At 54.7% G+C, this 26,991-nt stretch overlaps 1 protein-coding gene across 3 annotated transcripts in view; it reads left to right on the top strand.

Annotated features, from left to right (window-relative positions):
- The window catches only part of NLRC3 (NLR family CARD domain containing 3), a 72,732-nt gene extending 55,718 nt beyond the window's left edge, over positions 1–17,014 (top strand). For all 3 annotated transcript variants that reach the window (XM_065559827.1, XM_005306163.4, XM_065559826.1), the window contains 9 exons: positions 1,157–1,240; positions 4,928–5,011; positions 6,350–6,433; positions 8,761–8,844; positions 10,221–10,304; positions 11,589–11,672; positions 11,972–12,055; positions 13,610–13,693; positions 15,144–17,014. In XM_065559827.1, coding sequence (XP_065415899.1) covers positions 1,157–1,240; positions 4,928–5,011; positions 6,350–6,433; positions 8,761–8,844; positions 10,221–10,304; positions 11,589–11,672; positions 11,972–12,055; positions 13,610–13,693; positions 15,144–15,234 — 763 coding nt within the window. In that variant the 3' untranslated portion in view covers positions 15,235–17,014. The remainder of the gene's footprint in view (positions 1–1,156; positions 1,241–4,927; positions 5,012–6,349; positions 6,434–8,760; positions 8,845–10,220; positions 10,305–11,588; positions 11,673–11,971; positions 12,056–13,609; positions 13,694–15,143) is intronic.
- The last annotated feature ends 9,977 nt before the right edge of the window (positions 17,015–26,991 follow it).

Genomic DNA, 26,991 nt, shown 5'->3' with positions numbered 1-26,991 from the left:
GCACAGCAGCATTTTCTGCAGGGGATCAGTTCCAGGGGGTCTCCCTGGAAGTCTTGGTAGCTTCAGAGGAGGGTAGTAGCAGGACGAGTCAGCAAACAAGACAGGAGGACTGGGGGTGGCATAAGGAGCCTCGGCATCCCCCGTTGCAACCAGCCCTCATCTGTTGTGCTCAGAGTTATTTCCCTGCTAGAGGTTTGGTGGCCTGTAGGAAATGAGTTGCTGTCCACTGTCTGCTTCCTTGTGGGCTCCATCACAAAACTTCTCCACCCTGGTTAGGAGTCTCAGCAGAGGGGCCGCAGACTGACTCGCCTTAGAAACCAAGCAGCCCTCTGCCCCGACGGACGTGTTCCTTCCTGCTCAGGAGTGGGGCAGGGTAACCTGGCACCATGGGCAGGGCGCCTGCTGCTCTTGTCTGTACTGTCCCTGTCCCGGGGGCAAATGGAATACTTTTGTCTTCTCAGTCTGGCACCTTTCACTGGGAGCTCATGCCCCTTCTGTGCCAAGAGGGAGACCTCAGCGCACACCTCCCTTCAGTGCAGCAGGGTGCACCCCTTCTCCCAGCTCCCCCAGGACTGCCTGCTGGGGCTCTGGCCGAACTTTCCCCACCTCTTTTCCTTTACACGCTCCCCATGTATGGCCCCACGCAGTCCAGGGGCCTCCTAGCCAGCCGCCTCTTGAGGGGGGTCTGTCAGTCCCAGAAGAGGAAGCTCAACAGGCATGTGCCCTGCACCTACAGTGCCTATTTTTTGGCCTCTACCTACCTCCTTTCTCCAAGATGAGCTCCTCTGGGTGGCATCCACTGTCTCTTGGGGCTCCTTTGGGGAGCCGGGGGCATTGTCTGGTGCTCTCTGCTTGGTGTCCCCAGCCACCTCATTCTGAACCTGTGACCCTAACTCCTCCTCCTGTTTTATCATTTGGTGTCCCCACTGCTTAGCTGATTGCTGGCTCTGTGGCCCCTCCTCCATTGGTGTGGGGCGGGGCTTTTGGTCTTGCCGGGCTCTGCTGACCTGTCCAGGATTTCCAACAGGCCAGCACATTTTGCCATGATGAATTCACTCTTAATCACATAAGGTGAACGTATCCAGTGCTGGGCTGGTACGAACGCCCACCGTGTCGTTCCTGTGGTGACTCTCTGCTGTATCTCTTTGTATTTTAGCCTCCAGAGCAATTCGATCAGTAACACGGGGGTCACGGCGCTGATAGGAGCGCTGCGCTCCAACCGGGGCCTCATCAGCCTCAAGTAAGTCTTGGTCTCAGCTCTTCCCAACGCTGCCCCGCTCAGATCGCGAACACGTACACTGGCTGGCCAGCCATCTGGCCAGAGCTGCCACGTGTTGTCACCACAAGAATTGCGTCATTCGGCGCAGCACCTCCCAGGTCTCTCTGGCAGTAACAGGGCCGGATCTAGGTACCAGTGTTCCAAGCATGTGCTTGGGGCGGCACTTTTCAAGGGGCGGCATTCTGGCTTTTTTTTTTTTTTTTGCTTGGGGGCGGCAAAAAACCTGGAGCTGGCCCTGGGCAGTAATCTTGTTTTTTGCACTAGTACAGCCTGAGTTCCTTGCTACTGAAGCAGGGCCCCCCACCCTGCAGCTCCTGGGCGAATGGGACCAGTATGGGGGAGAGGGGGGACAGGCCCAGGGGGGCAACAGGTTTGCACCCAGCTCATTGGTTTGGATCTTAATTTGGTGGGTGTCGCCTCTTCATACAGCTGAGCTTCTCTTCTAACTCCTTGTGAAATGTATCAGCTCAGCTGTGCTTTTCCTAATCCTGCTGCTAGCAGTGAAACATTGCAAGCCAAAGAAGGTAAATGTGTGTGTGTGTGTGTGTGTGTGTGTGTGTGTGTGTGTGTGTGTCACCTTGGCCTAGGGTTACCATATTTCAGGTTCTCAAAAAGAGGACACTGCCGGGTGGGGTGGGGTGGGAGAGAGCTGGAGGGGATATTTGGGGGGTGCTGGAAGGTGTGTGTGTGTGTGTGTGTGTGTGTGTGTGTGTGTGTGTGTGTACTGGGACAGGAGTGGGTATTTGGGGGGTGCTGGAAGAGTATGTATTGGGACAGGAGAGGGCATTTAGGGGGTGCTGGAGGGAGTATTTGGAGGGTTCTGGAGGGGTGTGTGTGTGTGTACTGGGACAGGAGGATGCTGGAGGGGTGTATGCAAATTGGGACAGGAGGGGGTATTTGGGGGGTGCTGGAGGGGTGTATGCATATTGGGACAGGAGAGGGCATTTAGGGGGTGCTGGAGAGGGAGTATTTGGGGAGTGTTGGAGGGGGTACCTGTGGCCTCACTCTTGAGGGGGGCAGTGTCGCTCCCTGTCATGGTGGCAGGGCAGCTGGTGCAGACCCGGGACACAGCGCCAGCCCGTCCATCAGTGCCTCCCTGCGGGGCTTTCCCCCACTCCAGGGCTGGGAGCTGGGGCCTGGGTGGGTGGGATCTGGCAGCTCCCGCTACAGGGAAGGACCAATCAGCTGCAGTTGCAAGGACCAATCAGACGTGGAGCCAGCTCTTTCTGAGCTGCAACGTCTGCTTGAAAACTCATGGATGTTGCCTCTGATTTGAAAAATCCACCTGGACAGAGGGTGGAGGATCAAAAGAGAGGCAGTGTCCAGGGAAACCCAGACGTATGGTAACCCTCCCTTGGCCAATACACTTAACATTTTCCAAAACACCCACGTGCAACTGAGGAGCTGGACAGCTCAGGGGACTGGGATGATTTAGTAGCTTCCATCTGTAGGTCAGTTCCAGTCCAGCCCAGCCTGCTCCCCGATGGCTAGTGAGGGAAATGGGTTTGCTGGGTCTTAGTCCGTTTCATTGGATGTTTGTCTAAGAGCTCTGCTCTTGGCATTATTTGGGGTCGTTCTCTGGCTTGCGTTACACAGGAGGTCAGACTAGCTGCTCACAATGGTCTCTGCTGGCCTTGGAGTCTATGAAGAGTAGACAGAAACCAGGGCCACTATTGGTGCTACTGGACCCCCTGGTTTCTGCCAGGCATGAACTCTTGCAGGGGGTGGCTCAGAGGTGAGGCATGTTGGTAGCAGGGATAGGTGGGGCGCATGCCCTGCTCCAGTTCTGGGGATAAATACAGGCCATCAGTCCAATGCTAAACTCACTTACAAAGGAGAGAGAGAGAGAGAGAGATTTAACAAAATTAGGGAGGGAGTTTTTTCAGAATCCCCAGCAAAGAGCACTGGACTGTGTTGCCAAACTCTGTGAGTTTGAAGTAAGATGTCTGTGAACACTCTGGGCAAACATCCAAAGCAGAATGACATGTTCCTATTGTTACATTTAGAAAGTACAATGTGACAGACTGAAACCTGGGCTATTTATTTCCTGCTGCAATGTTATGTGTAACTGATCACAATGCATTTCTCCCCCTCTTAAAAAAACAAATGAAATAGGCTAAATCACAAAGGTGCTTTTTCTAAAGTAGATTTTCCTGCACAGATCAGACACCAATGGAGACACAAATCTTTAAGATCGTTCACTGATTATTGCCATAGAAAGGACCGTAAGGCCTGCAGGGGCTGCTTGGTAACAGATGAAGACCCACTAAGCCTCTTCCAGAAATGCTGCCATGAGTTCCCACGTGCATTCCGTTCCTAGCCGGCCTGGCTGATTGCTTCCACTGAATACAAAGGCCATTACTGGAGTTTTTTTTCCAGAACATTCCATTTTAAGTTACAAGAATACAAACAAAATGAGAAGGAATGAAAAATTCTAGCAAAAGTGAGCCAATGCTGAGAGCCTTTGCAGTCTGCTCCCGATGGCTTTGGTTCTCCAGAATATTTCAGGCCACTTGGGTCCCACAACAGGTGTGCTAAGAACCTTTATGGGGACTACTGTGGCTTGGAAAGGCAGAGCTGCACTGCAGCCTCCTGCTGAAGGATACTGCCCTAGTAGCAGTTGCTTGAGGGGTTTTGTCTGCGAGGTTGGCAGAGATCATAGAGAGGCACTGGGGAGCACACATTGATGCTGCATGTACCATGGCTCCTGATTTGGAGATGCAGCGATTGTTACCCCTGGCCACACCGCTTCCCACCCAGCCACTTCCCCTTTACGGGCCACAGCACCTCTGAGCATGCTATCATTACTCTCCAGGGACTCTGCCCACTCCCTGCATCCTTCCCACGGCTACCCCCACGCAGAGACAGGAAACATCTGGCCCTGTGCTGTGCAATCTCTGTGCCCAGCAGAAACCCTGAGGCAATGAGTATGGTGTATATTCGGGGGAGGTGGGGAAAAATAAAAATCTCCTTCTGCTGAATAGCCCAGCCCAAACTCAGCCGCTCCTTTGCTGCTGCTCCCCGCCTTGAGGATAAACCAATGGCACTGAAGTAACACGCTGTGTCCGAGGCACGGGGCAGGGAGTCTGTGAGTCATTCCCAAAGTGAGATAGAAATTCTAATCACCTCTGACTTGGGGAGCTTGCAATGACTGGGGGGAGCAGCCGCATGACCTGGGGAGGGTCATGGGAACAGTGCAAGAGGAAAACCAGGGGCTGGACTAGAAGTTCATCACTGATTATTCCAGTCTGGTATTTTGCTCTGTCCCCTAATGGGGGGATTTTTGCCAGCCTACAAAGAGCAGGGCCTGGCGTAGGGAGGCTGTGCATGGGGTGAAGGGAGAGGGAGGGGCGTTGTTCAGGGGTATCCTTTTTCTGCCTGAGACACGTGTGTGACTGCAGCAGCTGCTCATGCATCGAACATTCACAGGCACCTGCCAGGCGGCCTCGCCCTCCCACATCTGCCCTGGAGAGCTCTCGCCTAGATGCTACCGCCCCCTGCTGGCCCAGCCACCAGGTGGTTTGTCTTGTTTGCCCTAAAATACAAAAAGTGCCCAAAAGAGAATGAGAAATGTCCTGAGCTGTTCCCACTCCTCGCCCTTGAAGGAGGGAATCCCAGTGACCTGTCCCATCTCTTGTCTTTTCCTAGCCTTCGGGAGAATTCCATCGGCCAAGAGGGGGCGCCGGAGATAGCCAACGCTCTGCGCGCTAACTGCACGCTGAGGAACCTAGAGTAAGTCAGCCGGCTTTCGAAGTCCAAATCCTCTCCCCAGCTTACGCTGTGTGCTCAGCACCAGTACTGCCCTCAGGCAGGTGCAGGGGGCTGCTCCTGTGCGGGAGGACAGGTTGGTGGAATACCCGTGGCCAAGGGTGTGTCCCTTGGGGCAATGGGGAGCACTCAGGCTGGGTATCAGGTGAGTCTGGCCAAGGAGAAGGCGTGACAAGGAGCAGCGCTGTGATGGCTCATCGGGGTGGGGTGGATTAGCCCTTTCTAGGTCCAAATCTCTGGAGCCATATCATCACCTCCATTGTTTTCCCTTTGAGGGAAGGGGTTTGCCCCAAACCAGCATCCTCCCGCCTCCCTCCAGCTCTGCAGACGTTCCTCCATCTGCACGCTGCGTCTCTGAGCTTCTGCTGCTTTGGGGGGTGCTGTACTTGGGTGGAGAGTAGTCAGGGCAAGACAGCTGCTCTCCACAGCACCATCCCCCCCTCCAGGGCCAGCATCAACTTCTGCAGACACCAGGTCTGCCCTGGCAGGTCCTCCTGGAGGGTTTGTTTGGGCCCAAACACAGGTGAGCAGGCCATGAGGGTCAGGAGGCTGGGGAGTGTGGGGGAGGGTGAGGGTTTTCCAATGGCAAACCCCACCCACACGATACTCCAGGAGCTCTGTTAGTTTAAGCTCCTGGGGTTTCTCGCTAGGCATGATCTAGCCTGATGAGCCTGTGGTTCACGTATGTAAGCAGACCGAAAGAACTTGTGCTTGGCTTAATCATTTTGTAACTTGGAGTTCTGTGGAAAGCAGAATGTAGAATAACCAGCGTGGACCTGACTAATGATCCCTCTGGAGCACTTTGCCTCGGCAGATAAGACAGCGATCCATCCAGTGAAGTTACCAATGAGTGCTTGAGAAGAAGACATAAGCCAGTGTGGAATATCCTGCCATTGGGGGCAGGGGAAGAAGGGGTAGAATCTTCCTTACTCCAGCTAATGGTTAGCAAATGCCCTGAATTATGAGGATGGAGCAAGCCCTTGTAATATTATCCTGACTAGTACCAGTGCAGACACTCTTCTTGTTCCTAAAAATGTCTAGTTCCATTTTGAAACCTTGAAGGTATTTGCCTCCATGTCCTGCAGCAGTGAGTTCCACAGATTAATCACCCATTACAGTGTAAAAACCATATGTATTTCCTTTTTTCTGTTTCTCATTAATTGCCTTTTAATGTCATCCTATTGTCTCTTCCCTTCCTCCCCCCCCCCCGCCTTGCACTTGTCTCACTGCACTTCAACCCACCAGAGGCAGGTGTAATGCATCACACCATGTTTAACTCATTTCTCTGTACTTTGCCTCTAGCCTAGCGGCGAATCTGTTGTATGATGAAGGCGTCAAGGCCATTGCACTGGCAATGAGAGAGAACCAGGCGCTCATGTCCCTGCAGTGAGTTTCACCTTGGCCCTGATTTTTGGTTCCTTCTCTTTAGCTGCTCTGTCCCTGCAGTGAGTGAACAGCCTGCAACATCCTTCATGGGCCTCAGTCCCTCTCAGCATGGCACAGCTGAGGGGAGAGGGGAGGGCTCCATGCACAATGGCATCATCAGCAGAATTCCATCGTCATGGGCAGCACTGTACAGTCTGCATCTAGCTCACTGGTTCGGATCCAGCCCAGGCCAGTAGAGGCTGAAAACTGTTACTTTATGATTTTGCCGTGTTGGTCCTAGGATATTAGAGAGACAGGGTGGGGGAGGTCACATATTTTATTGGACCAATTTCTGTTGGTGAGAGTGACAAGCCTTCAATCTACACAGAACTCTTCTTCAGGGTGGGAAAGATACTCAGAGCCAAATACAAGGTGGAACAGATAGTTTAGCATAAATAGTTTCCATGTATTCTTAGAGACCATTCAGAGGTGAAGTGGCCTGTTAACACCGCTGCAATCATGACAAAAATGTGGGGTTACTTGGTTACAGATTGTTGTAATGAGCCATAAATCCATTAATGACTGCTTCCTGGAGCAGCTAGTCCTGGAACCCACAAGGGGGAGGCAATTCTTGTTTTAGTCCTAAATGGAGCACAGGATCTGTCCAAGAAGTGAATATAGCTAAGTTGTTCAGTAATAGCGACCATAATGTAATTAAATTTTACATTCCTATAAGGGGGAAAAAACCAAAGAAACCCTCCACAATAGCATATAACTTCAAAAAGGGAAACTACAAAAATGAGGAAGCTAGTTAACTGGAAATTAAAAGGAACAGTCAAAAGACTGAAATGCCTGCAAACTGCATGGAAACTTTTGAAAAACACCATAACGGAGGCTCAAACTAAATGTGTACCCCAAATAAAAAAAAAGACCAAAAAATGCCCTCGTAGCTGAACAACAGAGTAAGAGGTGGTTACAGACAAAAAGACATCCTTTAAAAATTGGAAGTAAAATCCTACTGGGGAAAATAGAAAGGTGAATAAACTCTGACAAGCCAAGTGTAAAACTATAATCAGGCAGTCCAAACAAGAATTTGAAGATCAACTAGGAAAAGACACAAAAACTAACAGCAAAAAAATTGAGTGCATTAGAAGTAGGAAGCCGAACAATCAGAGGGGCCGCTGGATAATCGAAGTGCTACTGGAGCACCTAAAAGAGATGAGGCCATTGCAGAGAAGCTAAATGAATTCTTTGCATCAGTCTTCACTGCAGAAGATGTGAGGGAAATTCCTGCACCTGACCCATTCTTTTCAGATGACAAATCTGAGGAACTGTCTCAGATTGAGGTGTCATTAGAGGAGGTTTTGGAACAAATGGGTCAATTAAACAGTAATAAGCCACCAGGACCAGATGGTATCACTCAAGAGTTCTGAAGGAACTCAGATATGAAATTGCAGAACTAACAACTGTGATATGTAACCTATCGCTTAAATCAGCCTCTGTACCAGGTGACTGGAAGATAGCTAACGTGATGCCAATTTTTAAAAAGGTTCCAGAGGTGATCCTGGCAATAAGCTGATAAACGTAACTTCAGTACCAGGCAAATTGGTTGGAACTTTAGTAAAGAACAGAATTATCAGACACATAGAAAAACACAATATATTGGGGAAGAGCAACATAGTTTTTGTAAATGGTGAATAGGAGTCGACATCCCAGGCCCCTTCCACTGCTGGCAAAGGTTGAATGGCCCTAGGCGCTGAACCCCTCTCTCACCTGGAGCCTGTCCTCTCTCTCCAGCACTGTCAGGCTGGCAACTTTCACCAGCCCTTCAACCATGTCATTTTTTAAGGCTGCAGAGCCATATGTGCCACAATTCCTCTGGCCCTTTTATTAATGTCTGATTAATCAAAGCTACCACGTTACCAATGGATTGTGCACAGTAGTGTGAGGGATGGATTTGCATAGCGGTGTTTGGAAGCCTCAGATATGCGGGTTTACAGAATTACAAACTAGATACGTACCCCCCTGGAGATCACAGCCCTTCACCTTCCACCACAATGCTGCTACTTCTGGGGTCAAAGGCAACAGCTGTTCAGCACTGTCCAAGGCTGATAAGCGACAGTTATGGGCAGGATGTGCAGATGGCTATTGTGTCCGGTACAAACCCAGGGGGGATTTCATTGGGTGGGATGCAGCTACTCCAGAACAGCCTGCGGAGAGGTATCCCCTCTTCCCGCTGGTCCCCTGATGAGACGGGTCCGTTCCCCTTGTCCGGGGGCTTCTCCCTGTTTGCAGAGTCCCGCCCCACCCCACAGTGGTAATCCTTCACGCTCACTCTCTTTGCATAGCCTGCAGTGGAACTTCATCCAGTCGAAGGCGGCCAAGGCACTGGCCCAAGCACTACACTCCAACACAAGCCTGACCATCCTCGAGTAAGTGACGATGCAGCACGTCTCCCTGCCTGGCTGCATCGCTGGCTCAGGGTCCGAGGGTGCCAGGGCGGGGGGAGTTAGGAGTTTGCGGGGGGGGAGTTAGGAGTTAGGAGCAGATCAGGACCCCCTAACTTCCCCCCAGCAATGCCAAAGCCCTGCGCCGTGGGAGCATCGCAGAGCTGTCTCAGGGAGCACGTCCTGCTTGGCTCAGTGACTCGCTGGCAGGGACCACATGTGGCATGTGTGGCTGAGCTGTGGACTGGGGGAGGACAGGAGGCCAAGCAGGAATGGGGCAAGCAAGAAGGACCAGCCCTTCGTGGGCTCAGCTGTCTGCTGAAGAAGATTCTCTGGGGGCTCTTGCGCCTTCGCTCCCCCAGCAAAGGAGGTTCTGTTCAGGACATGCACCCATCTCGCTGTGTCCTAGTCACTTACCTCTGACCGGCCGGAGCCAGCAGGGGACCCTGCCGAGCACACTCTAGACTAGTGGTTCCCCAGCTCGCTTGTTCTGCAGGTCCCTCCAGGGACCCACTCCCTCCCTAAACCAGCTCCTCTCACCCCCAGGTCTCCCCTCCTGGAGCATCACCCCCCCCCCCACAATAAACCGCTTGTGACCCACGCAGTCAGGGTCCTGCAGCATCCCCCTTCGTGGCCACTCGGCCCTGCTCGGTGTTCTGGCTGGGGAGGCGGCGGGGTGCTGCCACCATCCCTTGGGTGGTGGAGGAAAGGGTCGTAATGCCACAATGTTGCATCAAGGAGGGAGGATACTTGCATATACAGACAGAGCCCCTAATATCTGGACAGCTGGTCACCCTGTATTGGATATTTTTGTTGCCTTATATCTCACTGCCTGGCACCCTCTGAATTTCACCCTATTGAGAGAGATCTGTTCATTGCCCCTCTGGGCTCCATCGTCTCTGTCTCCAGGGCCAGAAGGGATGGGATCAACTAGGCTGACTTCCTGTATCCCACAGGCCAGAGACCTGCCCCACAATAATTCCCAGAGCAGAGCTTTTAGCAAGACAACCGATCTTGATATAAAAATGGCTAATGACGGAGAATTCACCACAGCCCTTGGTCAGTTGTCCCAGTGGCTAATTAACCTCACTTAAAAATGTACACCTGATTTCCAAGTGGCTGGACCCCGTCACTGGGCAGTTCCATGGGCTAACAGCACCCCCCCATCTCGCCATGGGGCAGTGGTCCACGTGGGTCGCCTGGAAGCCGCAGCATTTTGGGGCATACAACTCAGGGGAGCCAGCTTGTGTCCCGACCCCGTGAGGAGCCATTAACCCTCGCCCGCGTGACCCTTTCCCCATGTATGTACTCTAGGGGACAAGGGCCATATATGCCGTCACGTGGCACATGTTGTGTTTCAGTTTGCAGGAGAACGCTATTGGCGATGAAGGCATGATCGCCCTCGCTGCTGCTCTGAAGGTGAACACCACTCTCACCACCCTCTGGTAAGTGTCCACATGGGGGGGAGGGAATATGCCCCTTATGTGAAATGTGTAGTGGTGTGCAGAGCAGGGGCACTCAGCCTGCTGGCCAATCTGGTCCAAGACCCTCCAGGCAAACGGAACCTGCTGCTCCCCAGCCCCTTGTAGTCCTCCAATTGCTGGACTTTTGGAGAGTTTGGTAACTAGACAGTTGCACCTGTCCCGCTTGGTAAGGGCTCCCAGTCTGACTAGTGAGCGCGGGCTCCCTAAAGGGGGCGGCAGTAGTGCCTGAACTATATCCCCACCCCTGTGCTGCCCCTTCTTCCTGAGCTCCCGCCCTGCCTCTTTCTCCCAAGACCCCACGCCCTGCTCACGCCTCTCTGTCCCCTTCCTCACATCGCTCGCCCTTGCAGCTAATAAAAAGTGACGGGGCCCTGCCCTCTGGTCACCATGCTGTATGGGGATGCACGGCTGGTCGAGGCAGGCAGGCCAGGTCGTAGAGTGACATTAGATCCTGCTCATTAGAATGGCAGTAATGCATGTGCTAGGCTGAGCTGGGAGATGTGTTGTGAATGGGGAAGGGGAGGGTGGCCACGGGAAGGCAAAGGGGAGCTATTCCCTGGGGGTGAATAGTCGAGCCATGTTTCCTGGGGGCTGAGACCATTAGAAATCTCACTCTTCTGTTGTCGTTGGATTGTCACAGGCAGAGAGACAGTGGGAGTTTAGCTGGGCCTGACCCAGGTGATGTGCCAGAGCTAATAAAGTCTGCCTCAGGGTCCTACGGGAAGGGGGGCTCCCGCAGGCTGCTAATTCATTGGACAGGAGTCCTTTGCTGCTAGGGGATGGCTATAGGTACCTGTCACACTGCACTTCAGCACCATGTCCTGCAGAGAGCCAGCCGACTGCCCGACAGCAGGGAGCCAGCCCTGCTTTGTAGTCAATTAGCTCACAGAGACTGTTGTGTCTGTCTGTGCTGGACTCCATTCACAGCTTCCTCTTTGTTTATTTGCGAGTCACTCGGTGGGGCGAGTGTTTTAATAGAGAATGTGCTGCCATCTGCCCAGCTCATCAATACATCTTTGGCTGGATCAATGCCCTCACGTCAGACCCCGTCTCCTCAGGCTGCCACGCTCCTCCGCAGGATGAACGTGCTCGGAGAAGAACGGTGTTGGCTTGTGAAGCTGGCCCCGGCAGCCTGGGTTTCTTGGGCTCCGGTTTGCCAGCTCAGTATAACGCGCATCTGTCGGGTGCAGGCCAGCTGGGATAGCTAGCTATGAATTGCACTGAATGTTCCTTGTTCTCTTGCAGCCTCCAGGTGGCTTCGATCGGGGTGAGCGGGGCAAAAGCCCTGGCGGAGGCCCTAGTTGTTAACAGAACCCTCACAACTCTGGAGTAAGTGTTCCCCAGCTGCGCCCCTTCTCCAAGCAGTCCCTGCGACTTACCTCTCCTTGGGCCCCTCTGGGAGACAAATTCATCAGCTCTGTAGCACATCCAGTCTCCAACAGCTCATTCGGCTGGAAATCCTTTGGGAGCCCTCAGTTCCAGCATGTCTAAGCCCCAGGCCAGCTGACATGTGCTCTGTGTCCCCCACTGTCCCTCAACCTGCCTTCTGTGGTTGTATGGAATCCCTGTATTAGCCTTCGGCGCTCTTTGTCCTAATTGCACTTCTGTATTTCCTGGCTTCCCTGCAGCTTAAGAGGAAACTCCATCGGTGTGGCTGGAGCCAAAGCTATGGCCAACGCGCTGAAGGTTAACCGCAGTCTCCGCGTTCTGAAGTAAGTAGCTGCCATGCTGGAGCAAACACTAAAAAAACGCCCTGCATTCCAAAGCTACAGTAAAAGGCTGGAAAGGTGGCAAAGTCCAGCATTCAAAAGTTAGGAAGTGCCAGAATGAAGGTTCCTTGTGCAATCTTAATTTGGCTTCCTTGTGCACATGCATCGTGATACAGGCTTTAATTACCTGATCACATACTATTTTTTCCCCCACTGGACCCCTGCCTCATTCAGTGCATCCGATCTAATCCCCTCAATCTGTCTTGGAAATGGCTGAACTGCGTTTGCTGAAATGTTCCAAACAAATTCAGCCTGAGGCTGATGCCCAGCATGGGAAATTTCAATCCAAATGGTCAAAGTTATAATTGAAAATGGAGTCTTATAATGGAAAGTGTCAGGCAACCTTAACTAGAGGCATCGCCACCAGCACTGTCTACAATGAGTCACCAAAATGCTTCCAAACGGTCATGTATCTTTTCTGTATCTAAACAGCAGCTTGGGCCCTAACTGGCTTCCTTTGATCTGACTGCTAGTGATAGATTGTTCTATCACACTTCATCATCAAAGGAGCAGCTGTGATGTCACACTCACTGGAGTGTGACGTCATTGTTACTAACCCTCTATTGTGACGTGGACGGAATCAGGCAGGGAGAAGAGGCCAGCTATGAAGGAAGAAATCCAAGTCAATACACAAATTCCAGTATGGATAAAAATAGAGAGTTTAATCGATAAAATAAATCAGACTTTTAAAATTTTTAAATTAAATACGGGTTTATTTTTAACAATAAACCTATTTAAAATTACATTTGAAATTACGAAAACAGGTGTTAAGGCCTAAACTTACTCTATTCTGTTAAAATCATTTAAAATTAAATACAAAAATATATTAAGCAGTATGTATTTGCTGCTGAAGTCTTTAAGAAAGCTAGATCACTGACCTGGTGAAAGACAGTGGCTAAGCAGCTGAAACCAGAGGCTGATGCAATGCTAAAGCGGCTTTGGATATCAGTTGCCTTTTTTTCAGGTGCAGAGAGAACATTTTCTTCATTTCAGTTTAGTCAACTAGTTTGGTTGAATGACTAGTTCATTCTAAGTTAAGAAAGTGATTGGACGTTAGAAAAGCGGGAAAACTTGTTTTCTTTTTCCAATCTATGAATAAAAATGACGAGCTCTGCTAGTTCTAAAATCTTGCAGGACTGACCAGAAACAATCAGTTCTGTTCATTAACTACAGATAATAGTTCAGATGTTTAATAAATCAATTTGTTTTAGTTGCAAAATGTTGATAATTTTTTTCTTATGTATCTAGCACATTAAAAGAGTTGTAATGGTACCAACCAATGAGACTCAAACATTCTTTAGGAAAATAACTAAAAAGCACAAATGAAAAACAAGGTTAAAATCAATGATTTAAATCAAGGTTTCCTGCTTGCTGACTGAAACCCATGAATACAACTTGTGTTTTGAATTGTTTTGATTTAAATCAGTCCACCCTGACAGACCTGCCCGATGCTTTCTCCAGGCCTCACTTCTTGACGAGTCTTTGTCTCCCCTTCAGCCTCCAGGAGAACTCCTTAGGCATGGATGGAGCTATCTGCATTGCCACAGCTCTGACCGGAAACCATGGCCTCACCTACGTCAAGTGAGTGGCAGCTGAGTGCCCAGTGCTTGCGGGCGTGGTTGGCAGATGGACGGAGACGTGGGGAAAGAGCGTGAACTCACCTGCCTCTGGGACCATGGCGACTGTGCGATAGTGTCCCACTGTGGGCAGCATAAAGCGTCCCTTGTGAGACCCACTCCTCCACCCCAGACCTGCCCCAGGCTGCTGCCTCACAATGGAATGCCCAAACTCCACAGGAGGCGTGAAGCCCTGCCCCCAAGTCCCTGCCAAACACCACTGGGCTAATGGGGTCACAAAGGTGTGGAACCCTCCGGAAAGCCAAACCTTCTCCAGGACGCCCACAGGGCTGTGCTGTGCCAACCCCTGGGTCCCTCCAGCTCCCTCGTGGCCTGGGCTGACCTCCTCACTGGCTACTCCTTGGCAGTGTCCCCAACTATGCCCAGGCAGATGCTGGGCCACGGACTCCAGCCTCCCAGCTGATGGATGGACTCAGCGCCCAGAGCTGCCTTGGAATTGGGGGCAAGCTCCCCAGGCCAACTGGAGCTTGTGCCAGGCCCCTGGCGTCGGCAGTGGGCCTCTAGGGACAAGGAAGGGGCCCTGGCCTGAAAGTTCACGCAGCACGCGTGGGCTGAACGTTGTTTCTGGGCCGAGGCAGTGGGGGAGGGCGATTTTCCCTGGGCGGGCTGACTTGGGGGGCTGGAGGTGGGGGCGGAGGATGAGGAGCAGGAGGCTGAAGGCAGCAGAAGTGGGGAGCAGCGCTTTTCCTTCCCTGACCGTCCCTTGCTCCCGCTGGGCCCTTGTGCCTGCAGGACTGGACGACTTCTCCTGCCCTGTGGGAGCCCCAGCCATAGGCCCTTCACCTGCTGTTACGTCAGACACTCCTGCTTTTCCAAGCTGTCCCCCATCTGGTCCTGAGCCAAAGCCGGACGTGGTTTGGGCTGGTAACAAACGGGGCGCCATTTTGAAGAGGGTGCTGCTCTGCCTCTGTATGGCGTGAGCTTGCACACACCGCGTATGCGAGGTCATGCCAATGGAGACGGGGTCTCCCAGCCCCCTTGGGCATGTCTACACTGCACACTGAGCCCAGGCTCTGACTCAGGTTTAAGCCCAAGCACCTTCCATCCCCACACAGATCAGTCTGACTCAGGTCAGCAAGAGCTCAGGATCCGGGGCCCAGGACTGTGCGCGGGGTGTAGGGGTGGTCGAGCCCTGTCAGTTTGCAGTGTGGACTCAACCCACAGACCTGAGCCAGGAGGTCCTGCATGGTGGCCACGGAGCACGTCTGTGAGACCTGGCTCCAGCAATTGTCAGCCCAGGTTTACAATGCGGTGTGGGCATGGGGACACCGAGTCCCATGGCCCGGGGCTTAGTGCGCAGTGTGGCCATACCCCTGCCAGTCGGGCAGACCGTGCTGGGAACTAGTGCTGCTGTGCGCTCACTGAGGTCATGCCTGTCCCTTGTCCTCTCCCAGTCTGCAGGGGAATCGCATCGGCCAGTCCGGCGCCAAGGTGATCGCTGACGCCATCAGAACAAACTCTCCGCACTGCATTGTCGAGATGTGAGGGCCGGCTGCACCAGGAACGGCCAGCACGAGTCAGCAGCAGGCAGGGGATGGTGCAGAGACTCGCTTTAATGACAGCGCCGGGTCAACTCAGCTGGCGGGTTCCCCACATCAGAGCGTGGCAGCACAGGGAGCTGCTTTCCCAGCTCGACCCACACGGCCAATTGAAGTCTCCTGGGCCTGGAATGCCCCCGTGGACTCTGACTGGCTCAGAGTGCTGCGTGGGGTGATGGAGGCGCTCGCTCCAGCTGTGCTGAGGCCTAGGGGCACTAATGAAAGCTGCCGCTGAGGCTGCTCCTGCAGGTGTAGAAGGACGCGTCTCTCTTAGCAGCACCATTGTTCCAACAGCTGCCAGGCTTGAGGAATGAGCTTGCGGCAGCCATGACTGTTAAAAGGCAGGCGGTGGGGACGTGGATGGAAGGGACGCAGTGCCAGCAATTTAGTCCCACCTCACTTATCCCTGTAACCGAGAAACCCTCCTGCCCTGCTATTGCTGAGCCCGTCCCTCCAGGACAGAATGTCCCCACCTCACAGCCTGGTGTGTGTAGGGCCTGGTGCTGTGTGTACCTCGGTGTGTGAGCATGAGGCTCTCAATGCACAGGTAGACCCAGAGCTCCCACCACCGAGAGACCCCCCGCACAGCCAGCTGCTGAGAATTCTTTATACAGTTTGACTGGACTGCACGGAAACTCGCCAGGCAGCTGCTTCCCTCCTATCATTATCGCCCAGCCCTGCCGGCTGTAAGGCCATTTAATCCCATTGGGGTTGTACTTGGCAGGGCCACGCAAATCTCTGCTCCCGAGGTTCACCACATTCCCTGGAGTAAGCTCCAGGATGGTTGGTGTGTCCTGCTTTAGTGGGTCTCTAATGGGAAACCTCTCGCTTCCATCAGCTCATAGGGAGCTTTGGCTTGTGAGTACCTCCAGGCCTGTAGAATGAATAAACCACTGTGCTCATGCGGCATCTAACAGCGAGCGATTTGGGGCTCAGCCTGAGACCAACCATTCCGTGTCTGTGCCCCTGCAAAGCGAGTGGTGTAATGGTCTAGCATCAGCCCACAGCAAGGAAGTGGGAAAAGAGGAGAGGCGAAGAGCTGAAGGAGGGGAGGGGGACTGCAGGGTGGTTGGGGAATGAAGTGCATGGAAAGTGGGTGGTTCCTGCCCAGTTGTTTATTTCCAGCAGGCATCTGCTTCGGGGAACTCCTAGTCACAAAGTTCTGCCTCGTGAAACAAAATCTTTTAATCCAAACTGACCCCATGTTCTGTGCCCTTCTGAAGGTGATCTCGCTTGGCTGGTCTGCTGCTGACATGCTGAGTGACCCTAGGCCAGCCATGGCACCTCTGAGGCTCAGCTTCCCCCTCTGCAGAATGGGCTCATGAGAGCGACACAGCGCATGGCCACTGGCAGGGCTGAGCCTGTAAGGCCAGGCACGAGGGGACAGATTTATAAAGGTACTTACTGATTTCAGTGGCCGTTAGGTGCCTAAATATCGTCGAGTGGCTGTGTCTAGGTATCTGCCCAGTGTTCCTAGGCTCTTGTTTGTGCTGTGGTATATCGATGCTGGTTGAGAAGCAATGCAGTGAGGCCCATGGAAGGGGCGATGCCTGTAGCAGGGCTAAGCGCTAAGCTGCAGGGCCTTCCTCCACAGCTGCCTGTGCTGTTGCTCAGACTAGGACATGAGCGACACGCCTGCCAGCTGTGTAGCAGTGAGAGACTCTAACAAGGAGTGTGACTGGTGTGATGAGGTGCCAAGCTCTGGAATAAATGGATTCCTAACCAAAGTGATGACGTGAGCGTTCTTACCCGCCCTCCTGCGGCTGCTCTTTGGGAATTTCAAGTGGGGACTGACCGTAGGTTTCATCCTCTCTAGTGTGTCGGCCGCTGCATCCTGCCTTGCTAGGAGCAGGGCACAGTGTGCGCTACGAGGTGGAGCCAGCCACTGCATCAGTGCAAAGGCTCCACAGCTGTAAGGGGCAGGGTATGTGGGAGTCCTGGGGCAGCGCTGACGTGCGGGGCAACACTCCAGCCATGCCAGAACCTGGCCTGGAGCTATCACATGCTGGCTGACGCTGCTGTTGGCTCTTTGAGCCCAAATCATTTAACCCACTCGGACCAGTAGCAGTCTGGCCTTTTGTGTGCTGGGGGCCCCTGCTCACGCAGCCTCACCAGCTCCAGGCGAGGTGTGGAGGGATTAAAAAATGTAGAGGTAAATTAGCAACTGGGGCTAATACTGCCCTGCCCAAGGCCTTGAACATGGGTGGATCCACATTTCTGTCCCTGTCCCCACCCAGGTCAGAGGTCAGCTCCTCTTGGAGGCATGCCAGTGACTGGCCCAACCGAGCAGTCAGTTGGAAAGAAAAGCTGATAGTAGAAATGGGCTGAAAAGCAGCAGAGAAATGCTGGGTCTAGCAATAACTGTGCCCAGGCAAATCCTGGGGAAGATACCAGGCTGGGATTCCAGGGGGGAGAGGGCATTTCCCAGCTGCGGGGAGGGGGTGCCCCTGCGGGGACATGCTCAGTGTAGGGGCGTCTGTGGGGGCAATGCAGTTAGGTTGGCCCCTCTCCTACCTCAGCCTGGAGGGATGCCCTGCCGGGAGCGGGGGGCCATGCTGACAGAGGAGGTGACCCTGCTCACATGGGGTCTCTCCTGGTCTGTGTAGTGATGGGGGGAGTGGGGGCTGGAAGACTGTTCTGGCCTCCAGCCAGCCAAGCCATTGCACAGCTGAACCGGGATGGGGTGGACTGGTTAGCAGTGCACAGAACGAAGTGGGGGAGGGTGACAGCTGTGTTAGGAATAGCTCAGCTGGGGGAGCCCTGAGCCGGGGGTCCCAGAGCACACGGAGCCCTCCAAGGGACAGGGAGGCTATGCCGGGGCAGGGCTGTTCCCTGGGGGCCTGTGTGCAAGGGGAGGGTCTGTGCTGCATGTAACCGTGGTGCTGTGGAGTGATCCCATTAAGGGGGGGCTTGGAGGCCGGAGTGGGGTGTTCTATCCTTTCCCTGGGGCCGGCGCTCACCGTTTGTAAGGCCAGGGCATCTTCAGGAGGATGCTGACCGCGGTCTTGGTGTGTTGTCTGGCCAGTAGGTGGAGAATGTCTCTCGTCCCCTCACTCAGCCGCCCCCCCCGGGGTGGGCTCAGTGTGTAGGAAAGAGCCGCCTGGAGATCCTGCACCTGCGGAGGCAAAGCAGGGGCTGAGACCCTACCCCCGCTGTGGGTGGATGGCAGGCAAGGGCCAAGAGGAACTGGGCAGGCTCAGAAACAAGGCAGCGGTCACATGGCCCGGCGGAGGCCATGGATAAACTCTCCTAGCGAGTGACTGAGCCGAGGGGGGTTCTGGGTTCTTGAAACCCCCACCCGTGATCCAGCACCGTAGAACTAAGGGTCCCAATCCCGCTGCCCAGTGACACCCCACCCCCCCGGATATCCCGGCTGTACCTCCCCTTGTGACAACATGCCTGGGCTGCTTCAGCACCAGAGTGGGGTCTAAGCATCTGGGATGCATTTCCATCCTGTACGTCAATCCATGCCCACTGGGCAAAGAGTCAGTGGACACGGGGGACCCCACCGCAGGCTCTGTTCCTCCAGCTGGGGGATGGGTCTGGAGATAGGGCACATTTCCCAGGGAGTGAGCTGGGCAAGCCAGACTCCTGGAATCAAAGCCTGAAAACCATTACAGGGCCGTGCCCAGCGGCCCCCTTGTAGACAGGGCATGGATGGGTCCCATTGATCAATGATGGTGAGAAGGGATGTCTCCCCTCCACATCCTCCCTCGTGCCCCAGGAATTCTAGGCACGGGGCAAGATGGAGCTGCCCGAGATGTCAGCATGGTGCCTCCAATGCCCAGCCATTACTTGGCCCTGCAGCTCTGATTCTTGCTCTCTCAGCACCGCCTCCATGACACCCGCCAGCTGGTCTGCACACTCCTCCTTCTCCAGCAGGCCCACCAGCAGGGTGAAGCTGAAGGGCATGAGGTCACTCGACTGCAGGTGCTTCGCGATGAGCTGCAGGGAAAGGCACAAGCCGAGTGTGAGCAGCGAGCCCCGGCCCGGGGAGGTGGGTTTGCTCTTCGGGGAACGGGGACAGAGGCACTGGCAGCCTGTGCCCAGGGCTATGTGAGTGGGCACTGGAGCCCATACCCAGGAATTTCCATCTGCCGGCTCCTCATTGAGGGAAGGAGCCAATAACCCCCCTTTCCCATGTGTGTGTCTGTCTCTCCAGCCACAGTCTTTTACTCACCATAGCAACATGGACAGGGTTCTCTCTGCAGCTGGCATCCTTCTGCGTCTTGCTCAGCATGCTCACCACCGCCCCTGTCTTGGTGTACACGACAGCTGCACAAGAAACCAGCAGTGCTCAGGCAGAGCTCTCAGGGCCGGATTCTTCCCCCTCCCCTTCGAGCCAGATCAGAGGTGCCAAAGAGCCAGACTCCAGCCACAGCTGGGAACGACCAGCTAAGGTGAGCTCTCAGCTGGCTTCTGGGCCAACTGCCCATTCTTCACCCTGATGTAGAAGGTGTGTTGGGGCTGGGGTGGGATCAGGGGAGGTCCCAGAAGGTCCCAGGCACCTGGTGAAGGGCAGATGCCAGGTCAGCCCGGGAGGTACCAACCCACTTCTGCTCTGTGTCCCTCTGGTCAGGGCTGCGATGAAGGCGCCATGTTCTCTCTGCAGCCCTGCTCGCTAGGTAACGGCCGGGGCTGTGAAGGCTGAGAAGTGGCGACTGCTTCTGCTCTATCTTACCTTTGCAAGGCGTGAAGAGCCAGTAGAGAGCCTGAGATGCCCAATATCTGGTGGCCTCCTGAGCATCGAAGGCCTGGCTTGTCAGCAGCCCGGCCATGTAGCCCTGCTCTACCATGGGTTTCAGGTCCTAATGGGCCACCAAACAGAAATTGAGGGCATAGGTCGGGACGAGCCCAGCTCTGTCTGTATTCCCCCCATTTCTCGTGAGTGCTGGGGGGGTGGGGGGGGGGCAGCAGGGTCTGCGCTGCTCACCTCGGTGATGGCTTTGAAGCGGTAGAACATGAAGAGCCGGGCGCTGGCTCTCACAGCTCGGCTCCTCTCCTGGGCCCGGGGAGAGCAGATCCACAGCTGCAAGTGCTGGGGAGCAGGGAGAAAGTCGTGTGAGCAGCAGCAATGCCGGGGCGACCTCCAGAACCTGCTTCCCGCCCCAGCAGGGAGAGGACATGGAGCATTTAACCTCTTCTCCTCCACTTCCGGACACTGGAACTCAGCGCTCCTCTCCTGTCTGGGGGGCGTTGGCACAGGTCTGAGGGTCTTGGGCTCAGCGCTTTGAGGATTCTCCCCATTGATCCTGTAGGGTTTCGGGGCTGTTTCCTTCAGGGGAACAGGGGCTCCAGGCCAAATGTAGGAGGCCAAAGTGACACCCCTGGAGCAGGACTAGGATTGTCTTGCTGGATCCCAGGGTTGGGTGTATGCCCCAGGGGGACTGTCTAGTTCATAGCAGCTGGGAGGCCTGCTCAGCCCCCTCGGGATCAACTGGAGCCTTCCCTCTTGTGGTTCGGGTAGAACCTGACCAGCCGGCCCATCCCCAGATGGCCAGTGCGAATGGGCCCCTCCCCCCGCCCTATCATACCAGAAAGAGATGCAGTAGCGTGGTGGGGGTCAGGTGCTGCTCCAGGAATGTCTGCAGCACAAGATCCAGGCCCTCCCAGGGCAGTTCTTGGAGAGACTGGAGCAGAGAGAAGCAGGGAAGTAAATAACAAGGGAGGTGGGGTGCACGAGGCAGGGGGACGAGTGGATCCCCCCGTCTGGAGCCAGGTGCTGTTGGTATTCAGGGTCCCTTTACCCAGGTGATACTGATCCCCCTGCACATAGACATGGGTCTCACCTGGACCACGGGCTGCCCTTCCCCAAAGAATCCTTCCTCCCACCTGGGCTCCCCAACACATGTACTGAGCTGGGCTCTGGAGGGAAGGCCTCCTCCCTCCTGCTCTGGAGGGGCCCCAGCTGCCCCCCAACACCCCGCTGGCTCCCCAAGGGCTGAGCTGTTCATCCCGCTCCAGCCAATCTCTGTTTCTGTGGCAGGGCGAGTCATGGCCTGGCCGTGTGGCTGTCCCGAATCTATGCTTTGCTCCCTCTGCACCAAATGCTATTTAACGCTCTGGGCCAGAGCCTCAGCTGGTGTAAACGGGGGTAGCTTCTAGCTCCCTGTGCCAAGAATCTAGGGTAATTCTATACAGTCTCACAGACATTCACCTCTACAGCTGTTCTCCCTGCCAACCCCACTGCAGAGTCAACTGCGTAGCCACTTGTCACCAGCCCTTTGGAAAATAAACCGAGGGGCTGGATTTGGCTGGACACGCAGTTCTCTGCATCGGGCCAGGGTCCAGCTACTCAGCAGGGGGGTGGCTGAGTTTCCCAGCCAAGGAGGCAGGTGGAAGCTGCAGCTTTGTCCATGCCTCACTAACCTCTGCCCGGAGAGCGGAGCTTTTTGCCACCTCAGTCCCTCTCAGCTTCGCCAGGGCTGGGCGCTGAATCATGGCGCTGGCGATACAAGTCCCGATGGTCTCAGCCTCCTGTTCCTTAGACAGGTGAGGCTCAAATTTCCTGATTGGAAGGAACGGAGCAGACGGGGCCATTAGACCAGAGACAGGTCCTGGCATGAGTCAGGTTGAGTTTGATGGCTCGAGGGACAGCTCCCTCCCTTAGCAGCAGAGCTCCAGGGGGCATCTCCAGCAGAGCCACCGCCTAGGGAATGGTCCTGTCTGGAGATGCCTTTGCCCCCTGGGCCCGGCAGGGGCTCTGCTGGGGAAGCTGCTCTCCGGGGCTGATCCTGGGCCCTGCTCTGCGGCTGCACCCATTCACAGCACTTCATGCTGACGGGAGGGGCTCCCTCTTCCCAGGCAAGACGCAGAGATGGGGGCTGGATAAAGAGACCCGGAGGCCGAGGAGGGTATGGCTCGTTAGTGAGCCACCAGGGAGAAATATCCTCCGGTTCTTATTGCAGCTCGTCCCTCCCCCACTTCCTCTCCCTCCATCTGCCCCTCCCCGGCTGCTGGGCTCCGCAGCTGAGTCAGGCCCCATGGATGTACCCTATGTATGAGATGGCCAGCAGGGCATGCTGGTGATCGGGGCTCTGCAGCCAGGCCCGGTCCTTGCCTCTGAGTATCTCCTGCAGCACAAAGCAGAGAGTGAAAGGCAAAAGAATTTGGGGGAGCCCGGTTCCTCAGCAAGATGTGGAATCTCTAAACGCAGTTTGATGCCCCCACCGACCCTCAGCCCCAGCGTGCAGTGCACTGGGGCACGGAGCTGGGAAGCTGGCCTGGGAGCGGCCATGTGGCCAGAATGCAGGAGACATTCACCAGAGCCCCTATTTCGCCATTCCTGACGGCACATCTGGAAACTTCAGCATCTGCCACGGAGCAGGGAAGGGGGATCTGGGCAGAGGCGATTTTGTGACGGGGAGCATTAGAGTCCTGAACAGCTGAGGTCAAATATTTTCCTGCAAACCAAGGGAGGGCTGCGCCTGTTAACTCCTCAGGATCATGTCCCGGAGTGAAAACCCTTGGAGTTAATCCCCAGGGCGCTTTCTGGCTGCCAGGCAGATCCCTGAGAAGTGGGATGGGGAATGGTCCCAGGTGTAAGTAGCATGAATCCGCTAATGGAAAATAGTGTCATTTAATTCCTTGGGCTGGAATCGCACCAGAAGAATCTGGCATCAGCACTGGGTTTGCAGTGCACAATGTAGAACCCTGGGCACCGGGTTGCAAACACAGCACATGGCCTTTAAACGCTAGAGACTGTGGCACGTGCATCTGCCCTAGGGACCCCTCCCAGGACCCAAGCGTGCTCACTCACCAGCAGGGGGGACAGCACGGTGTATGTGTCCTGGCTCACCAAGGGAATCCTGCTCACTTGGGTGACAGCTTCACCCACCAGCGCGAGGCTTCTCAGAAAAGCAGATCTCACCAGTGGGTCCTGGGCTCACAGGCAGGAGGGGGAGAGAACAATGAGGAAACAGCCACAGGCAATAGAGAGCTGAGACACAAGGCTACAGGGCGAGTCTCTACAAGGGAGCTGCTGTCCTAGGCGGGATTGCCCTCACGCCCTAAGGGAAAGGACCTGGCTTGCCGAGTGGAACATCTTTGCATTCCCTAGGGCTGTGGGTCTCCAACTATTTTTACTGATGACCCCTTTCACACAGCAAGCCTCTGGGTGTGACCCCCCTAATAAATTAAACACCCTCTCTAATATATTTAACACCATTATAAGTGCTGGAGGCAAGTGGGGTTTGGGGTGGAGGTTAACAACTCGCAACCCCCCCATGTAATGACCTCGTGACCCCTGGAGGGGTCCCGACCCCCAGTTTGAGAACCCCTGGCCTAGGGGAATATCTCTGGAGATGAATGCAAGGAATGGGCTGATTCCCAGAGGTGCTGAGCACTTGCAGTTCCCAGAGCTGTCAGTGGGCCCTGGGGCTGCTCAGCTCCCCTGACAATCAGGTCGTAATTGTCCGATCTGGGACAGGAATCTGCTGCTCTCCCTACCAAGGCATCCGTTCTCCAAAGAGAACATTCAGTTAAACCAAAGTAGCATCCCCTCTCCTTTTCACTGGGACGCGCATAGGGGCATCGTAACCAGCGTAGGACTGAACGTTGGCCTCAAACCTCCGATGGCAAGAAAACAACCTAGAGTTATCTCAAAAATCCCCCTTCAGCACCAGAGCCTGTCAACCGGGCTAGGGGCCTGAATCCCCCTGTGCACCTTTTGTGTCCAGCTACACCATTGACGGCAGTGTGTGGGGAAAAAGGCCCTAAATCTTTATCTTCTGATCCGTGAGTGCAGCACAAGCCTAGAGGTACCAAACAGGGTAGTCGTCTCTGGGACAATAGCACCAAGTGATGCTCAGTTACACTCTAACAAGGCCCAGATAGGAGTCCTTCCATTAGCTTCCATGGGCCTGGAATCAGAGAAGCTAATTGAGATGGGGCAGTCACAGAGAATGGTGTTGTTCCCATGTCTCCTGTCCCTCCTGGGGCAAAGGGCCAGCCCTCTGAGCTGAGTTTATGCAAAGACATAGCTCTGTGCTGCTGTGCATAGCCCGGGTAGGTGCTGTGTGGGCGGTCAGGGGAGGGCTCTGACTTACGTGTGGGCTCAGAAAATAATGTTGTCGCATGGGAGCCAGGATATTGAAGCCTATGGTCTCTAGGATGAGATCCGTGGGGCCTGAGTGGACCACGTGCCCATAGGTGAGGAGCAGGAGGCTTCTCAGCTGCTCGATGGAAGCTGGTTCCTGAGAATTGCAAAGGAAAGAGTGAGGAGAAGGGATGGCCTCCAGCTGCTCCTAACTTACAAATGGGGCCAGGGGAGGATTTTTCACCCAGCCGGCTTAGCAACCAAAGGCTACTCTGCTGAGCTGAATTGCCTGGACTCCGAGGCCCTTCCCAGCTCCCCAGGATTGGGTGGTTGAGGTGACCCGGCAGCCGAAGGGGACGCACTAGCAGCTGCTTTAATTCAGCCTAGCTCCAGAGATGTCACTTGGACTACAGTGGATTGCACTGGCCCAGAGAGTTACTGGGAAGGTGGTGGTGGTGGTGCAGGGGAAGGGGGGATGCAGGTTAATGTCAGACATGCCAGCCCTGGTGAGTCTGCCAGGAAGGTCTGTGAAATAGCCCAGTTCAGGGGAAGACCAAGGGTCTGTTCTGCTAGAAATGTGTCAGCTGGAGCTGATGGCTTGGCAGTGTCTTTTGGGCCCTCTCTGAGCCTTGTTTATGGGGCTGCATGGAGCATGTCTGAGCTCCCCAGGAGATACCCTGGAGAGCTTAGACAACAGGACCCACCTTCCCCCCTGGATCCACCCCATTGTGCTGTGATTGCAACTCCACGGAGGAGTAAGGAAAGGGCTCCCTGCACGGAGGCTGAGCCACTGCTTGGAAATTCAGTTCTTCGCTGAACAGGCTTCTGGGAAGCAGGGTCCTCCCTGGCAGGTCCCTTTACCTGCAAAGGCTGGTGAAGGGATGGATGAAAGAACAGAGATGCTAGGTGGGACCGTACCTCCAGAGAGCCACCGGCAGAAGGCTGGAGCTGCACCCTGCTGACAAACTCTTCCCAGTGCTCCAGGATGGCGAAAATCTCGTATAGCTGTTGCCTGGCACACAGCCCAAGCGCTCGGGCGAATCCCTGAGAGACAGAAAGATGGAGGTTGGGAATGCTGAGCAACAAGCCAAGGGGCCAAGATGGGCTCTCAAAGTCATTGCCATGGGCATGGGTATAAGGAAGATCTTTTCAATCCACTGGACCTTGTCCAAGGCAGAACATACACATGTAGCATCAGGGGATTGACAAAGAATGAGGGATCACTTGACAGTGGAGGAGCAAAGACCTCACCTCTCTTTCCTCTTCTTCTCGGAAATCGACCATCTCCACCAGAAGCCATAGCTGGGGCTTGATGCTCTCTGCTGGAAAAAACATCATCACGGTGCCCCAGCACTTGTAGAGAAAGCTCTGTGAAAGAGACACCATCATGCTGGATGCATTGGGGCATGCACAGAGCCCACTGGGTATAGTTGTCTGTTTCACTGACCCCAAGCTGCCCCTGGTTAGCGACTGCTGTTCTGAACTAGGCACTGAACCCCAATTCCTTCCAGGTCACTGACCTTGTCACCGGGCCGCTTATCACCGTAGGCCAGCTGGCGCCTGATACTAGTGATGAAACAACCCAGCCAGGTGTGGTCCGAGATGAAAAAGAGAAGGTCTTCCAGGAACTGCCAGGGAAAGAAGAGCCAGTTAGAACCAAGAGGGGCCAAGAAACTGGTCCTTTCAATAGCTCCAGCCAGGAACCCACCACAGCTGGGAGGGGAGGGGAAGAGGGAGCGTGCACTGTCACCCCCCACGTCTCTCCTAATGCTTGTGAATCCTTGTGAGCTGCCCCTGGTGCTTCTCCAATTGCATCTGCTGGACTCAGCCGCTTCCTCTGTCCCACAATGTAGTGCTGCTGAGGGGCCTCTTAATCCTGCCTCAGCGTGGGGGGGGGGGCTGGACTAGATGACCTCTTGAGTTCCTTTCCAGCCCTCCATTTCTCTGACCCTTACCTGCAGCAGCTGCTGCTCCCACTCCCTCTGGCAGAAGCAGGTCTTGTGATCTGGAAGAGATGGGCAGGTCAGTTTCCTTTGTGTTTAGACCCTTCTACTGAGGAGCAGCCTTCAACTTGGCTCTTGTTTGGCAGGGGGTGGGGAGGAGCTGCCGACTCACGGGCCCCGAGGGGACCCATGGCTCTTTGCAAATTGCTGATGGACAACAATGCTCCTCAGACCCAAACCCCTTGATGTGAAATACCCAGGAGTTCTGCTTGCCAAGATCCTTCCCTAGGGTGTGAGATATCAAATGAAGGTTAGATACGGTCCTGGAAAGGATCCTTCCTGTCTAGGCATGGGGGGCTGGGCTAGATGAACCAAGGGATATGATCCTGACGCGATCCTCTCGGATTCCAAGGTCACAGCATCATATTATACTGGATTCAGAGGGAGGCCCTGGCCTCTCCCTCTCTGAGCCCAGCATCACGGTGTCCCCTCCCTTTGCTCCTGCAAGGGGAGACACTCCCTCCTCACCTTCCACGTAGAGGAGCATTTCCGTCTTGTAGTTATTCCAGAACCGGCCCGACCCGGCCTGGAACATGCTCATCAGCTGGAAGAGGAGGAACATGGCTGCCCTTCTGACCTGCACCGTCATAAACGAAGACGCACCGAGCATCTGGCGGACAAAGAGGCAGAGGTGGCTGTACCCCTCCCTTGCGAGGCAGTGTGA

This window comes from Chrysemys picta, chromosome 10 (assembly GCF_011386835.1).
Source record: "Chrysemys picta bellii isolate R12L10 chromosome 10, ASM1138683v2, whole genome shotgun sequence".
Lineage (NCBI taxonomy): Eukaryota > Metazoa > Chordata > Testudines > Emydidae > Chrysemys > Chrysemys picta.
Note: the sequence above shows the minus strand (reverse complement) of the source record. Positions and strands in the feature narration are given on the sequence as shown.